This window comes from Erpetoichthys calabaricus, chromosome 3, assembly GCF_900747795.2.
Source record: "Erpetoichthys calabaricus chromosome 3, fErpCal1.3, whole genome shotgun sequence".
Classification (NCBI taxonomy): Eukaryota; Metazoa; Chordata; class Cladistia; order Polypteriformes; family Polypteridae; genus Erpetoichthys; species Erpetoichthys calabaricus.
This window is the reverse complement of record NC_041396.2, coordinates 61,527,371-61,544,951: the sequence shown is the minus strand read 5'-3', so window position 1 is coordinate 61,544,951 and position 17,581 is coordinate 61,527,371. Positions and strand designations below refer to the sequence as shown.

General features: G+C 35.9%; 1 protein-coding gene across 1 annotated transcript in view; it reads left to right on the top strand.

Moving 5' to 3' along the window:
- The window catches only part of greb1 (growth regulating estrogen receptor binding 1), a 226,762-nt gene that overhangs the window by 156,519 nt on the left and 52,662 nt on the right, over positions 1–17,581 (top strand). The window contains exons 16-22 of the mRNA XM_051924903.1: positions 642–831; positions 1,677–1,813; positions 4,981–5,320; positions 6,151–6,266; positions 9,961–10,160; positions 11,309–11,847; positions 13,611–13,713. Of these exons, the coding sequence (XP_051780863.1) occupies positions 642–831; positions 1,677–1,813; positions 4,981–5,320; positions 6,151–6,266; positions 9,961–10,160; positions 11,309–11,847; positions 13,611–13,713 (1,625 nt within the window). The remainder of the gene's footprint in view (positions 1–641; positions 832–1,676; positions 1,814–4,980; positions 5,321–6,150; positions 6,267–9,960; positions 10,161–11,308; positions 11,848–13,610; positions 13,714–17,581) is intronic.

Genomic DNA, 17,581 nt, shown 5'->3' with positions numbered 1-17,581 from the left:
ACATAAGAGTCACAGATGTTGAGCCTCACAAACTGCGGCATGCCAGACACACAGTCTATTATCCAGGACACCATTGGGTCAATATCCTGCAATGAGCGTACTCCTTAACAGGGATATCTTAATGATATTGAAGGCACTAGAAAAATGAAAAAACATAGTTCTCACAGTGCTACTTCTTTGAGGGGGTTGCTGTTGTTTATTATATTTCTTGTGCTTCTGTGGTAAAATGAATTTCCCTTTTGCAACAAATAAAGTACTATGTATCTATATGTAGAAATATAATGCACTAAAACTACATTTTTAAAATTTACAACATTCACATATATAAGCACACAACTTATTTTCAACATAAGTAATCTTAACAATTACCATAAACTGACATCAGACTATATACAGTCTTTTAACATTATACTTAAGAAATTATCTGCTGACAATGATGTAGTGAAAACACTAGTTAGCACAAAATATATTACCAAAATGTGTGAATTGCATTACAGCTACTATATTCTATACTGTATACATGTATTATTAACTAATTTATAGGAATGTAATGTAATAACTAATGTAGGAATGCAATGTAAGAAACAAGGACATGCATTGTGCTGCTATATGTAGACATTTATTTTTGTTTTCTGTTATAGATCTGCTGGAATAAACACATCTAGTGAGTCATCCACAGGGCTGGCAGATGCTCTCTTGAACTGCAGAGAGATAAAGGAGGCTCCAAATATCCTAATACTTCATGTCACATCATTTCCATTTGCTCTCCAAACACAGTATACTCGCATCAGTCCTTATAATGAGATCCACTGGCCTTCAACTTGTAATAACGTACAGTAAACCATTTTTTGGCAAAATATATTTGTGTAGTGAATCAGAATTCAGTGTCTGAATTTTAATGTATCCTGCATACTCAAACTAGCCAGCCAAGTGAATAACCTGGGAAACCATTCTGTGGCTTTCTGGATTGTTCTGAGGCTTGGCAACATAATGCCATGTCACTTTGTTTTTTATTATAGTTTTTACTATAGGAAATATATTGACAAATATTTGTTTTGGCACAAGCTCTACTTCACCATCTTCGTCTTAGTGTTCTAGACAATCTTCAGCTTTGTTACTAGACTTACTAGTATGTTTTAACACTGCCCATACGACATTCCTTTCATCAACTCTCAAACAGGGTACACAGATACTCTAAAAGTAATATAGCACTATACGGAAATAAAATTTGACAGTAATCTAGCACTGAACTCTTAAGGTGATGTGGTGATTGATATTAAAGTTGAAAGATGCACTAACAAACATAAGATGAAGGGTTTCTCTAATGCCCATCAGAAATGGTAGGGTAACCTGCCTGTTGTCTTATGTGACTAGCTAAAACATATCAATTTCTGACTGTATGTTCACATAAATGGTCATCACAGTAAAATACAACTATGCTTTTGAGAGAGCACACTTTATAGTTACATAACTGATACCAAAAAAACAAGATGGTACCTAATTGTATATTTTGCTTAAATGTCCCTAATTGTACTGAAAAAAACAGATATACCTCTGTATTCTTGTTTGATTCAACATTTTGCTGAAACTTTTAAAATATTAGTGAATTTTGTTTGAAATGTACCTTTTAAAACAAAACTCTTGATATGTTTTTTTATTGCTTAATCCATTAAAAGGATATAGATGTGTATCATGAAAACACCAAGTACTTTGGCCTTTCAGAGTTCATTGACTCTACACGATCTGGACATAGCCTTCCGCTATTGAGATATGACAGCTCATTTGAGGCAATGGTGATGGCTCTTGGAGAAAGGTTTGTTCAGAATGTATTTGAAATCTAAATGTGAGTTTGTATGTTCCCCAAGAAGCACAGAATGTAAACTATTATTACAGCAAAGGAGTTTCAACGATTTAAAATACATTTCTGGAATACAGGTAAAATTCCGTTACAACGAATATCTTTACAATGAAATTTTCATTACAACGAAATATTTTTATGGTGCCGACAGTTTCCCCATATGACACGAGTCTATAGAAATCTTGTTACTACAACTTTCATTACAATGAAGTGCTTGAATGAATCATCCACAGAGCAGTTAGTTCTGTGGTCGCAGCTCAGTTGTGCACAACAATCCCCAAACAGAAACATTGTAAACAAAAAATGTCTTTCTTCAGACTTTTCTCATACTGTTTTTTTTTCGGTGGTTTTCAGTGTTACCTTTTGCTTATTGCTCATCGACATTTGGAAAACATCCACTGGAATTCCTATAGAAATGGCAGACACGTAAAAATGATAACAGTTCATATTAGAAAAAAAAAACTTTAAATTTTTGCAGCTCTCTATTGCAGCAAAAAGAAAAAAGACATTGCCAGTGAATTCAGAATTTTGCCATCGACACTGTCAACTTTCTTGAAAGACCGAACAAAAAAAGAAGAAAAATCTCGGGTTACAAATGTATGTGAACTGCTGCATTTGAAGATGCAGAAAAAGCAGTTTTTATGTGGTTCAATGATGCTCATTCAAGAAACATTCCCATTAATGTGGCACTCATTCAAGAAAATGTGAGGTTTCTAAACTCTCTTGGGACCTCCCCCAAGTGTAGAATACGCCGAAGAACGTCCTGAAGTGCGATCACTGCATCTGTGGAAGACTGTTTATCTGTTGCCGGGGCAACATCAGGCTCACAGCTCTGCTGCGTCTCTCCGCCAAAGCTAACAGAAAAGATGTCGATGGGTGATGCAAGGAACATTGTAAATGCAGGGAACAAGATTACTTGGCCACTAACCTGGCCACGACCCTGTCTGACTGCTGTGTCTGTTTATAGGAGAGTGGCAGACCCCGCTACAATAAATAACTGTGCTGTTCCTGTTTCAAGCTGAATAAAGCTGGTTTTGCTAAAGTACTGAGACTCAGCTTCATGTTTTGGGGTGTAAGACAGACTTATAGCATGCCCAAAGCCTTTTAGGATTCACTTCTGTGGCACTTCACTGCAGCGCCGTAGGCCTACTGTTGCCCTGCCCTGGCAATGGACAAACAATCTTCCACAGACGCGGTAATCGCGCTTCGGGACACACTTCAGCGTGACGTTCCCGTTGGGTGGGAGGATCCCAAAAGAGTTCAGAAACCTCACAATATGAAGAAGAAGAAAAGGATGATTCGGCTTCTGATTAATAACTGTGCTGCCCACAACATGCTTCCGCATTTAGATAATGTTCGCGTTGAATTCCTCCCACCCAATTGCACAGCAGTGCTTCAGCCATTGGATTTGGGCACCCTTAAAGTGTATTATCGCAAGGAAATGCCAAGAAAAATTCTCAACAGCATAACTTGTAGACAGGAGAAGATTAAAATTAACGCAAAAGAAGCTATTGAAATGATTGCAAACGCCTGGAGGCAAGTTAAAGAAAGCACTATACAGTAGTGACAAATACAGAATCTCATTACAACAAAATATTTTTTAGGTCCCTCGCAGTTAGTTGTAACGGAATTTTACCTGTATTTTCTACTAACATGAAATTACAATTCAGAGCAGAATAACAGCTAATTCTAATTTATTGAAAACTCTAGATCCATAATAGGAAGAAACTCTTAGCATATACCTTTCTCTCTCTAATTGTGTTGTTGATAATTTGATTCACTTTGAAGCCATATATATGACTAGACTTGTATTCAAAAGTGTCTTATTAAAAAAAATATTTTCAAGTAGCCATTATCTTAGAAAAACCCCTATAATTTATCTGAAAGTCAGGAAAAGCACACTGGATCATCATTGCATAGTCTAAAGCTGGCAGTTTACCAAAGGCTGAAATTAAAACAAAAAAATAACAGTATGATTTACATCATTTTAATATCCTACCTCTGAATCCAATTGATTAATTAATTATTATATATCAATGCAATATGAATAAGTTAGTTTATCATGATAACATAAGAAAATTAAGATACAGAAGTGGGTGCCATGACCGTTACTACATGGTCCCCACATTACTGACTTCATTTTATATGAAATATAAGAATATATTTAAGTTTGTATGCTAGAAAGATGCTTTAGTTTATGTGCCTTTTTTATTTTGAATATGTAGTTACTTCATTATAATATCCAATTACATTTCAAGAGTGTATAGCTTTGTCAAAGGTAATGCATTTGTCTCAAAAAAGAACTTGAACATCTCAGAGTTGAATTTAGCAAGGTGCTGGAAACATTTCCTATGGATATTTGTTTGTGCTTATTAAACAGCATCATACAGTTCCTGAAGATTTTTTGAAAACTCTTTTTCCATTTTGTCCCAAAAGTGCTCTATTGGATTGATATCTGGGCACTCTGGAGGATACTGGAATAAACTAAAGTCAACTGATATATTTGTGAAACAACCCTGAGATTATGCTTGTGATACAGTGCATTATTCTTCTAAATGTGTCCATTTGAAAAAGGGTAGTGTAACCGGTATCAGGGAAGCATTTGGGAGCAGGTAGAAATGTTGAAGTACCACCCCTGTAACCATGTTTAATTACAACAAAAAACAGAACATAAAACCAAAGTAGGTGCATAACTGAAAAGACACTGATTCAAAATCAGCCAACAGTGCTTTCGGTACTTGCCTCTCTGTTGGATTTGTAGTACTCAACTAAATCAGGTCCAGATTGGCAATCAGATGGCATCTTCTCTGGGTTGTGAAAAAAGGAGAGGATACAGATGGTGTCCCATCTCAGCCCACAGCTAGTTCTTCTGCACATCAGTGTTGTAAAGGGGCGAGTATTTGTGGCCTTTCTATTATCTTGAACAGGTCTATCTATTCTCCTCTGACCTTTCTCATTCTCAGAATGTTTACTGCCTCAGAAATGCTGCTTATATATATACTGTATATATAAATAAAATACTGTGACCTACCTGTAGATGTTTCTTTTTCTTAATTTGAAGGATAGTGTTCATTATATAAAAAAAGCTTGCATAACATGTTTATTATTTTAATTATTTTCAGGTTCCCAAAGCTACATAGTGCAGTGATAAGAACGTATGTTCTAATTCAGCACTATGCTTTGGCAATGATGGCTGTGTCTGGCCTCTCACAGATAAAAAAATACACTTCAGTGGAGACTTTGGAAATTATCCAGAATCTTATTAATTCTCCAAAGCAGTGTCCAAATCATCATGGTCACATGGTCTTGCTGAGGATCCCATCCATTTCTTTAGCCACCCTTGCATATGAGCGTCTTGGACAAGTCAGGGAGCGGCTTGGTCTACAGCAGCAATTTGAGATTATCCTAGGCAGCCCTAACTCTGCCCTCAATGTTGGAAAGCACTTTTTGGAAAGGTTAAAGGTAAAGACCACAATTCTTTTCACATGTAAGTTTTTGGAGTGCAGTGTATGTGGGGTTTTATAATCTTAATTTGTACACCAAAGGGAACAAAACCTATATAGTTCTCAGTTCCCAGTAAGGTGTCAAAGCAAACAATATACAGTACAAAGAATATAATACATTCTCTTCTCATTTATGGCATGAAGACCACGATATAACTTTTCTTGAAAAGTACTTATAAGTACTGTGAATATCAGTGGAGGAAAAAAAATAAAATCCCCAGTCTAAGGAAATTAAAGAATATAATTGGACACGTTTAGTTTAAATTTTAGAAACCTCAAAAATTGATTTTTATGTGATGAAGAGGTTCACCAAAGGGCCGTTTTACTGTTTTAATTTCACTTTTCAGATTAACCAATGATAAAACTAAGTAATAAAAAGCATTTTTATTTTATATTCCTACAGTAATTCATTATTAAAATACAGTATAATGATCAAGAAAATATCAAGATAGAAAATTAATTGATGGATGGAGTTCATAATTATAAGTATTGCATCACAATGAGAAAATTACATGTCTGTAAGATATACAGTAATACCTGGTACTCAAAATAGATCCGATTCTTACACATTTAACCATTCAGATTTTCATAACAAAAATATTTAAACTTGTCTTTGTTTTAGTGAACTCATCTACAGTACAATACAACCTTCTTTCAGTGGGGCAGGCAAGGACATCTAACCAACAATTAAAGCTAACAAATACTGTAACTAACATTTAAAGTAACATTTTTGATGAGAAATTGTAACTAAATAAATGATCAGTGTGTCATCTTACTGTTTTTAACCAGACCTGGCTGAAAATTCAAGATGCTGATTGGGCTCCCCGGACATATTTGGAGCTGGAAGGCTTGCCTTGCATACTTATTTTTACAGGAATGGACCCTCAAGGAGAATCACTTCCCAGGTTTCTCATTTTATATTGAAATTTAAATATTTACTTAAGGAATTTGACTAATAGTTTTGCTGACAGTAATGAAGTGTTTACTTCAGTGATTTTAAACAATTTACCATTATTAGTGGTGCAGCATGGGGTCTTATGGTATAACTGCACTTGGATCTTAGTTTACTATACATTAAGACTTTTCAGATTTCCTTAATTTTTTTTAAAGTTGTATGTATTGCAGGATAGTATAGTGACACACTGCTAAATGCTGCCTCACAGCTCTACTGACCTGTGCCTATATTATCAAGCATCTCAGAATTACTCCCAGGAATTGCAGTAAAAGTCTGACTAAGGTAAGGATTTGTCTTACCTCAGAGTAGGACATGAGAAGTGTCCTACTTCCAGTGCCAGCAAGGAGTAGGAGGCTATGTCTGGCAATGAACGACATCACGATTTTACTGCACCTCTTGCCACAAACTGACACTAATGATGATGTTTTGAAGTTTTCTGCTACTAGCGCTAAGATTTCACCACAAAGATACTAAAAATAAAGTTCGATAACAGGAATATTTACTTAACAAAGAATGATCCATAGCCATACTTTCAGAAGAATCACATTTCTGCTGTCAAGACCATGGGAAGCTCCTCATAATGTAGCAGTTACTGAAAAAAGCCTCAGCTATATTGTCTTCCAGAATCGCATGCCGAGGTGTCTCTCCACAGTTCCCCTTTTATTTTATGTGAGGCTCTATTTATCCAATACCATGGGAGTCTCCACATGCCCTCTTGAGCCTTCCCAAGCTACTGAAGTGTAATGAAAATATTCCAGGGCTTTGTGGAATGCATAGCTCAGCACACCCATGACATTTCGCTGTCAGACACCCATCCTGTTGCACCTATCTTCAAAGTAATATGATGGGCACTACAGTTCACAGTACATTATACCTCCATGTCAACCTGTGTGTTGATATCATGATATTCCTTGTGATTCATGTTTGTGTGCTCATCCACACTAGGGGCATCTTTTTTAGTGTGTGCCAATTTGCATGAATGAAGCTTTCTTTAATATTAACTCACATAGAATCTTTGGGAAATGTTTGAATCTACGCACTACTTAATGTGTTGTAAGGCCATTCAGAGTTTCGTGCAAAATTCAAAAAATATTTGATTGTAACATACACAAATTATCACCATTGCATGGCTTCACTACATAGATGGATTAATTATATAAACATAAAAGTTTTGTTACAAATATTTCCACAACTCTGTCAGATCTATATCGTTTTACAAGTTAACTGTTATCCAGCATTTTCAAAAGATTCAGCCTTTTCCAGGATGTGTGATCTGATCTCTGTCAGACTGCCATCTTCTGGTAGCTCCTAGCGAACTAGGATAGCTTACAAGCTCTCCTTAATCTTGGTGAAGTTAGGAGTAGTTTCCTAAATTGGGAAAACTGGGAAAGTGCTTTTCCTACTACTCCTAAGAGGGGGACCAAATTTGTGTCACTTAGTTTCCTACTCTGAGGCACTTGATAAATACTGGCACTGAATTTGCTCATATGTAACATAAAGTTTGCTTTATCACTTCAAATGAATTACAGTACCTTACCATTCTTTTTAACAGTGCAGTGCAGACTTTCACCACTGGGCACTGAAAAGGGTACAAGTCTGACTTTAAAGGCTGTAAGGCCGAAATAAGTTACCACTAGAATAACAAGCAGAAGGGCAACAAGAGTCTGAGAAAAAAAAGATAATAATTAAAATTGCAGTAGAAAAAAAAAAAAGAAATAATGTTTAAATTTAGCAAAATTCACTTGAAGCTTAAGATGACTTGGATGAACATCAGACATTCCACATTAAAAAAAAATACAAGTTGTAGATAAATGTCCATTGTTCATGTGTTAACAACAACAAAACAACATTTATTTATATAGCACATTTTCATACAAATGATGTAGCTCAAAGTGCTTTACAGGATGAAGAAAGAGAAAAAAGACAAATACTAATTAACATAGAATAAAAGTAAGGTCAGATGGCCAGGCAGGACAGAAAAAAACAAACAAAAAAAAAAAACCTCCAGACGGATGGAGAAAAAAAAACAAAATCTGCAGTGGTTCCAGGTCACGAGACTGCCCAGAACCCTCATGGGTTAACAAGGGTTTTATTTAGGTGACTCCACTTTAACACTTCACAAAGACAGGCAAGTTAGCTTGATCAGATGTGTTCAGTGGTATATTCTCCCAGAGTTGATTTAAATCTTATGTCAAATGTTGCTTGGACAGGCTGTATTGTTACACCACCATGTGATGGAAAAAACAAACTCAAGAAGTAGATAGATAGAAGGATGGATGGATACTTCATTTCATCTCAAAAATCATTCTGAGAGTTATATTAATTGCAGTCCCATATATGAATTATAATAAACTGTATTATGTGACTAGCCACAATACATTCACCGTATTACAGGCCTATACCCTATATAAGAAATTTTCTTGCTTAGTATTTTTTGTTAATCTCAGTTTTGCACACTTAGCCCAGTTTTGTAACAAATTTGTTGCCATTCATAAGAGTGGGACAATTATTAAGATCAATATAAAAGTTGAGGGTAGGGCTGTGATTGGCTATGCTGCTTCACTCCTTCAGCATCTTGAGTTTGAATCCCAAACCTGTTTTTTGTCAATGTGGATCCTGCACCTTGGGTTTGTGACAGTCCAAGTTAACTTCTCCCCCCGATGTTGCTTCTGGGAGCCACTTGAACCCAAAACCGCCAAGAACATACCAACAGCTGATCTTGGCAAATGAGGACACAGTCAGCAAGGGGTTGGTGCAAGTGTCTGGAGCTTTTATTTGCAAAACAAAACAGTGTTCCACATCTCTTCAAAAAATAAATAATCCATATAATTATATGAAACACGAAGGTTAAAATATTCAATAAATAATCCAATAAAATCTAATTTAAAATACAGGCAGAATGTTCTTCTTTAAAAAAACAAGCCCCAATGCCCTTTCTAAAATGTGATATCTACTCAGCTTATCCGATCAGGATCTTCCAGCAAGAGGAGATGCCCACTGATAGGTGCAGTCATCCTTTAACACTAGAATCCCTGAAGCCTATGAAAAAAACTTGTAATCCTGGGCCACCTTAAATTCCTTTGCACCTCCTCATCTGCATATTTGTTTAGTAAAGGTGTCAAGCAGCCTACTATCATATCCCACCACCAATGCAACTGACATTCTCCCAGCTCGAGTCTCTTTATCTGGGTATGAGGTGTCTGGAGTTGTATAGAGTAAATAATATATCGTTATTTGGAATACATACATTTCATGTGAGTTCCATGTCTACAACGATCTGGGTAAATGTAGAATGACATGAAATGAGAGGGAAGAAATGTTAAACACATTAATAATGATGTGAAGTGTACAATGTGTGAAGACTTTAGTCAACAAGTTAGTGTAATGTATGGATGTTGTCACATAACCTAAAATGCCTGAGCAATTCTTAAATGACCTGTAATAGTATTTACTGCAGTCTGTATACAGTATTTTTACATTTGTATGCAAGAAGCTTATAAATACTTATTTTTTTTATACTTTTGTTACTGTTGTGTTGCTTAATTTACCAATAAAAAGTAGCTTAAGTATACTGTCATAATATTCAGTCTCAAGTTACTGATTTTGTTGCAATACTCAAAACAGTATTGTGTCTCTGACTATAGGTCTTTGAAATATTGTGATCTTCGTTTGATCAATTCAACTTATCTGATGAGGACCGCCTTGGAGCAGGAGCTGGGTTTGGCAGCATACCTTGTCAAGTCAGACATGCTAAGTAGCAAGATGGGACCAAATTACTTGTCTGAAAGTGACCCAGAGAAACTCAGCAGTACAGACAATGAGGATGAAGAGCTAGGGAATGATGGTGACCTGTTTCTTTGATTTATATTACAGTAAAATAATTTTTTAAAGGCAAAAAAGTGATGCTTTGAAATTTTTATCTTGCATTTTATGTAAATAGGTACAGTACAAAAACTTCTAATTACTTTGGAATCAGCCTGATTAGATTTAGCACAACCTTACTCAACTATTGTATACAAAAAGAACACAACTTGCAAGGCAATGATAATCAAAGACTGAAATATCTTTTCACCTTGTTAAATCATTTTAAAAAGGCACTAGAGACAGAAAAAGGTGATGGACTTCAGCATAGTGCGGTGCAGTACATTGACCTGCTGTCTCATAGCTAAAGAAGCTCAATTTTAATTCCTGGCTCTGTGAGTGATTTGTAGAGTTTGCCAGTTCAGTTCAGGTTTATGTGTTTTAGTTGCGAATGCCTGGTTTTCCTCTCATATTCTGATTATTAGGTTAATTGAAAACTCTAAAATGGCAATGTTAGCCAGTGTGAATGTGTGCGAGAATGCAAGCACTGAGCTGACTTTCTATCCAGGGTGCAGACATGCTGTGGTATCCTATAGCATTGGTAAAATAAAGCAAATTAGGTAAATGGGTCCAGGATTTTTTTTCATAAATCTATAGATTATTGGTAATTTTGTGTTGCTCCTATGAGGCTTTACTGTTTGGTTGATAGCTCCAACGGGATAATATTATTGAGTCATAGAATGTGATAGAATAAATCTATAAGATTATAATTTCAACTAAACTAATTAAAAACTGACTAAAATGTTAGCAGAAATTTAAAAATAACATGTAATACATAGAAGTATCCAGGTGAAAAACAAGCAAGAGAACATTGCACATCTTCATCTCCTGTCATTTTTATTTCTAAAATGACTTCCAATTTAGAATAAAATGCAACAATTGTGCAAGGTAAACTGCATATTGCAATAACTGATGTGGATGGACCAAAAGTTCAAATTTTTTTATTTACAAATTCAACTTACAATAGAGACATAGTGCAATATATATTAATTATTTTTTACAATATATAAATAAATACTTTATTTCAGATGGGTGAATGTCATTGACATCTGCAGTTTACTTACATTCTGAATTAACTCTTTTGGGAATACTGATTTGAATACATTTTTTTCTGTCCCTTAATACTCATAGCATTATGTACTGAGACATCTCCTGGTTTGGCAACAAACATAGTGGGAACCACAAGTCAGCCTCACCAAGTATCCAATTGTGAACATCCTACTAAAGACAATTGTGTCAGAGGAAAAAGCATTGAAAGCAGCACTTACTGTGACAAGCCAAATAATAGCAGGAGGTTTTCCAAATCTACCTCTTCAGGTTCATCTTCAGCTCAGAACTCAGTTATATCTCAACCAGTTCGACAGTGTTCCAGAGGAAAGAGTCTAAACCATCCACCTATAGTGTTTCTGCCAAAGGCAGTATATGATGTTATTACCTCAGTGGACAGCAGTGGACTCCCTAAATCAACATCCTTTCTTCCACATCACTTAGTCAACTGGGCAAGTTCTTTCCGCCCTTTGCTTAGCAAAATGATGACTTGTACTGAGCAATCTTTGTATTATCGACAGTGGACTGTTCCAAAACAAAGTCATATGGACAGCAATAACAGAGCAGAGGGAAGGACAGACAACTTTCATCCTCGAAGGCTACTACTGAGTGGGCCTCCACAGGTGAGATTTGTTTTGTGTGAGCACAAACCCATGCTGTATGTAGCTAAAAACATGAAGAACAAACACACCAAACTGTGATCAAGGTCATGGGGTGAAGAATACTTCATTCAATAAATAAATAAATTACACAACTGAAATCACTTTTTATGAAGTAACAGGGCTGCAGCAGTGTACCCCACATTCTAATAAGACTAATTAAATCAACATTTTCCTGTATTTCAATGTGCAGTTTGCTTTTCTTTCCATATTTTCCATTGAACCTGTTTAACCTGTGAATTTCCCATTGGGATTAATAAAGTATCTATCTATCTATCTAATCTAATTTAGGGTCATAAGGAACTATAGTTTATAATGGAAGCATCAAATGCCGGACAGCAACCAACCTAGAAGAGGGCACCAGTCCATTATAGAGCCACTTTAGAGTCACTGATTAACCTTGCATTACATCTTTAGGGAGAGTAATATAGAAATATACAGAGGAAAATAAACCCAGACTCATTTTATTCATTTGTGTTTTACCATTAAGCATTGTGCAGGTGGTGATAGAATGGTATATTTGGCATTAATGTATTTAGCTCTTCGACAGAATATTTTATTGATTTGAAATGTTTTTCTCTGGTCATCAGTTGTAGATATTTTGAAAGATAAAGATTCAAGGAGTAAGACATTAGTATGTATTTGGTATGAATAATTTAGTTTAAAAATACAGATTTTTTTTGTTGTCCAATTTTTAGTGCATCATGCTACCATTACTGTAGCTTCAGTATTTTGTTAATAGGCTGCTAAAACACATGGCACTGTTGCCACAGGTTGCCAATCTGGAGACAATATGCTCCATATTAAAAAGTCTTCACTGAAAAAACCCAGTGCAACACTGAAGCTCTCTCTTTGTTCAACATAATGAACTAAAACCTTGAATAACTGTACGTGTAGTCTTGTGTTTGTAGGGTCCAGTTTTCAGGCCAACAATACTTTTTAAATCTTGATCTGGTTCACAGGTTTTGGATCTGATGTCATTCTTCTCCTGTTAGAAATATCTGGAAATTCTTGCTTAGACTTATTTATCTTGCAAACTTTTGGTATTAATAGTGGTTCTGAACTTTTCAATATCAACTCTCTTGCATTTTCTCAAAAACACGCTCATCTACTGGTCCATTTTAACAAAGTCATACAGCCAGCAGGCAATTTAGAGAGCTGGTTTGGATGCTCATAGCTGACAAAACATCATTAAATTAATTTATCTTTAACATACATATTAAAACACTTATAAGTCACAGCTGTCTCAGCCCATAATTTTAAAGAACTATGTGAAAAAAACAGTGGAAAAATGGGGCAGTAGCTACAGTATAGCTGCTGCCTGATGCCTCCATAGACCAGGGTTGGTTTCTTGGCCAGGTCGCAGTGTTTGTGGAGGTGCACATTCTTTCTGTGTCCATATGTATTTTTTCCCAATATGTCATTTTTCTCAAATTACCTAAAGACTTGTGTGTTAAATACCTGTGATTTGTCTTCAAGTGAGTGAGTGTGCATTTATATCTTTGTGTGCTTTGAGGTTCACTGGCATTCCAGTTTTGCATCTGATGATGATACACTTCAATTCCTTCTTAGCATTCAGTGGAAAAGACATACCAAAAAATAAACTGATCAATGAATGATTTATTGTGAATACACTATTACTGTTATTTTATTTTAAAATATGAGCGTTTTTCATTATGAAAAGGATAAAAAGAAAGAAATCTAATCTGTTTCAATGTTTTTTATAGGTTGGAAAAACAGGTGCTTATTTGCAGTTTCTGGGTATCCTGTCACGGATGCTGATTAGACTTATGGAAGTCGACATTTACGATGAAGAAGAAGTAAATTTAAGTAAGTTGGTATCTGTACCAAACAAAATTGATAAACAGCATTATAGTTACAAGTGTAATCACCGAATCCATTAGGTAGCTCTTAATCTTGGGTTTTATTTGAAAAACATCCAATTACCCTTTATTTATTGACTAAAATATATATAAGACATTGCAACCATTCTCAGAGTAGTCATTTAAATAGACAATTTTGCCTTTTTGCCAATAGGACCTTTACCCTTCTCTCTCTGCTCATTGAAATGTGTTGTGTCTAACATTACAGAGTTACCATAAAGTCTGCAAATTCCGTTACTATCTTAAATACTGGAGTTAATATTTTAAATGAGAGGGGACTAGAAAATAAATATGATTCAAAACTTGTATAATTTTCTTTATTGGGAGAACAAAACAGTCTTAGCCAGAGCTACAATAAGCCAAGGAATTAAAGAGAAAGAGAACAAAACAACAGTCCAAAACTGGGAATCAAGAAAAAAAATTTGTCAGAATCAAAACACAAACATAAATTCAGAGTTAAGCAAGAAGAGAAATCTTTAGTTAAAAAGTAAATAATCCAAATGTTTTTGTAACAGTGCTTCAAGGGTTTATCCTTCAAACTTGGATAAAATATGACCCCACAAGCTGAGGTTTAAACTCTTGATCTAATGCGGTCAGGGTCACAATTGGAGTCATGGTGTTAGCACTAGGTGGGAGGTTATTTACTTCCTTACATGTGAAGACATCAGAAAAATGCAAGTTGAGATCATCTGCTATATCCATTGCTCCTCAGTTGTCTCAACACTAAAAAGATTATCTCTGTTTATCCCTATTAGACTTTACCGCATGTGCACAAAATTTGCTCTAACCATTTTAGTTGTGCATCCATACTCTGCAAAAACACTGAGAATTGTATTATATTATAGTCATTTGACCCTAGAAGTTCAATTACCTCTACACCCTCAGTTTTATTCTGGTTATTACAAAACAGTAAATCTAGACAGGCTTCACCCCATGTTGGTGCTTTAACACCACTCCTGCTCTTGTACTCCACTATTTACTTTTATTTCACATAATATTTGGGTAGTTAAATTGACCCATGACTACAATATATCCCTGTAAACTTGCCTTATTATCTAATGACAACTGGATCCACTCCACTCCACTCCTTCCAGGAAGGACTCCCACCTGTGCACCCGAAATGCAAAACACTGTGTGAGACTGTATCTTGACCAAATCCGTGCTTTAGTCCTGATAGGACTTTCACTAAAACAACCTCTCTCATTCAGGACACTGGTTTGAGGTCGTCCATTGGGGCTCCTCATGCCTACATACTACCTCAGAGCCTTCAGAGACACTATCCAGCTTCAGAAGGACCTGCAAACAGTTTGACCCTTACAATTCGGGTCTTAATACCCCCAAACAGTGTGCATGCTTTGCCTTGCACCTTGCAACGGTGACATACCTAACTGTGTCTAGAGTCTCCTCATGTAACAAATTAGGGGTGCGCAGTATCTATCTAAAGAACAGCTCGGAGAGATCCACAATTTCTCTGCTGCAACGCAGGCCAGCCAATCTTCCTTCAGCTCAGTGACTCTGAGCCTGAGGTGGTGGGTCCACTGGCATCTCCTGCAGACACAGCCTTCAAGGTGGGCCGACTCTTCCAACACCCAACAGGTCTTGCATTGCACTGGCCTCGGATTTTTAAAATTTGCCTTTGGATTAATAAACTACTTAGCCCTTTTTATTAAATTTCAGTGGTTTAACTTACATCATTAAAATGAATAAATTAACAGATTAAAGAACTGCCTGTCGTATGTCATTCTTTGAAGCAATTAACTTCATTTTTCCCTGTCTGTTTTCCTAACTTCACACCACTCTTATTACTTCTTTGCTTTGAAGCTCTCCAGCTACACCATTTGTATTTCTTCCTTTTAATTAACCCTTACACTGTCACTTTCTTAATTGCGCTAACTTTACTGACTGCTAAGATCTGTTCTATCAAGTTAAACATTTTACACACTTCTTCCTCTTAACTGAGAAAACACGCTTACTGAATATTCACTGCTAGTTACTTACTTATTCACCTGGATGTTTCTACTGCCACTTGTGCCTGATCAGCGCTCTCTAACTAGGTGCCCGTCTTCATACTGTGGATCTACTCTTCTAACCGCTTTGAAGTCAGCCGCCTACCTGTACTTTAAGTAAATGCTTTTTTTCTAAGGAATAAACATGCATATCTGTCTACAAACACTAATGTGTTACTACTTTAGTGCCATATAATCGCCAATTTTTTTTTTTATGTATGAACACTTCATCTCACATAGGAAACACTGTTACTTCAAACTATTCGATGCTATTGTTACTTCAAGCTATTCAATGCTACGATGCCAGTGATTTACTTCCAAACTTGCTGGTGGTACCTTTCTGCTTTCTGCCCTGTCCAACCTCGCCTCACCAGCACTAATTTTGAATGCAAATAACAAAAACATGTACAAGTAACAGATAACTTTCCAAATATTTCCCCAAACACTCTTGTCAGTGCGTCAGTACATCTCAGTTTCCAACCACGTCTCATGACCAAATAATCACTCTAAACCAAGTAAAATATATGTACTTGTGAATGTGACAATATTAATGCGACTATTTCACACACCCTTATATGTCATTAGATGTTTTGAGGTCACCCAAATCCCACATACTACTGGACTTTGCAATTCCAGTTACATAATGAGAATATTTTTTCATAAACCTAAACCTTGTATTTATATACTAGACATTAAGCCCGTTACAATAACGGGCGCTAGAATAGTAGTGCATAAACATTAGTAGAAACAGTCTATATTAAATGGCAAAGGACCATCTATTTTCTGTTACAGTAATACTGGCTTGTATGTGGCTCCAATATGCGTCACTGTACTGTGTGCCTTTAATTTTCTCTCACAGTAATACGTCTCTCCAGCAAGTATTTTAATCTGTGCTGGCATGCAGCTGATTATTGTATGTATGGCGTCTCCCCAGCAACAGATTTTATGTGTGTGAAAATAAATCTACTTTTAAAAGTCATCCGATTGTAATATCATGAAAATTCGTATATTTTGGAAAACACTTTACACTTTACCGGGCCAAGTTTGTTAATCGCAAATCTGACATCCTCAGAGTGAACACTTGCACAAAAACAAACACTAATCCCACCTCTCTGGGGAAGCTGGTCTCAGTACCCGATTGGATTTTTTGTGCGTTATGTTTTAGGTCTTACCTCATTTACCAAAATCCGATTGGATCGGCCGCGCAATATTTTATAGGTCCCGCCCTCTCTGTCTTGTGTGACGCATCAGGCGGCCTTTGAAGCATCGCACCGTGCCCCGCGCATGCGCACTTCACCAGAAGACACACACAAACGAACACATGGACGCACACAGGGATTTTATTAAAGAGGATATATTTATATTTTGTGTAGCCATTTGAAATTAAAAATATTTTAAATTAACTTTATCTTTAGATGAGTAACTGCAGAAGTGAACTTCAACAGTATAATTTTTTTTTACAGGATCTAAATACCAAATACTAATATACAATAGTGAAGAAAAGTTTTGGCAATGACACAAATGTTGTCTTTTGCAAACTTTACTGCTTCAGCATGTTCAGATTATTTTTTTACGTTTATGTGGTATACTGAAGAACAATTATAAACATTTCATAAGTTTCAATGGCTTTTATTGACAAATACATCAAATTTATGTAAAGAGTTAATATTTTCATTGTTGACCCTTCTGCTTTATAATTTCTGCAATCTGCTCTGGCATGCTGGATATCAGCTTCTGGGCCAAATCCTGACTGATGGTGATCCATTCTTGCCTTTTTAGTGCTTGGAGTTGATCACAATTTGTGGGATT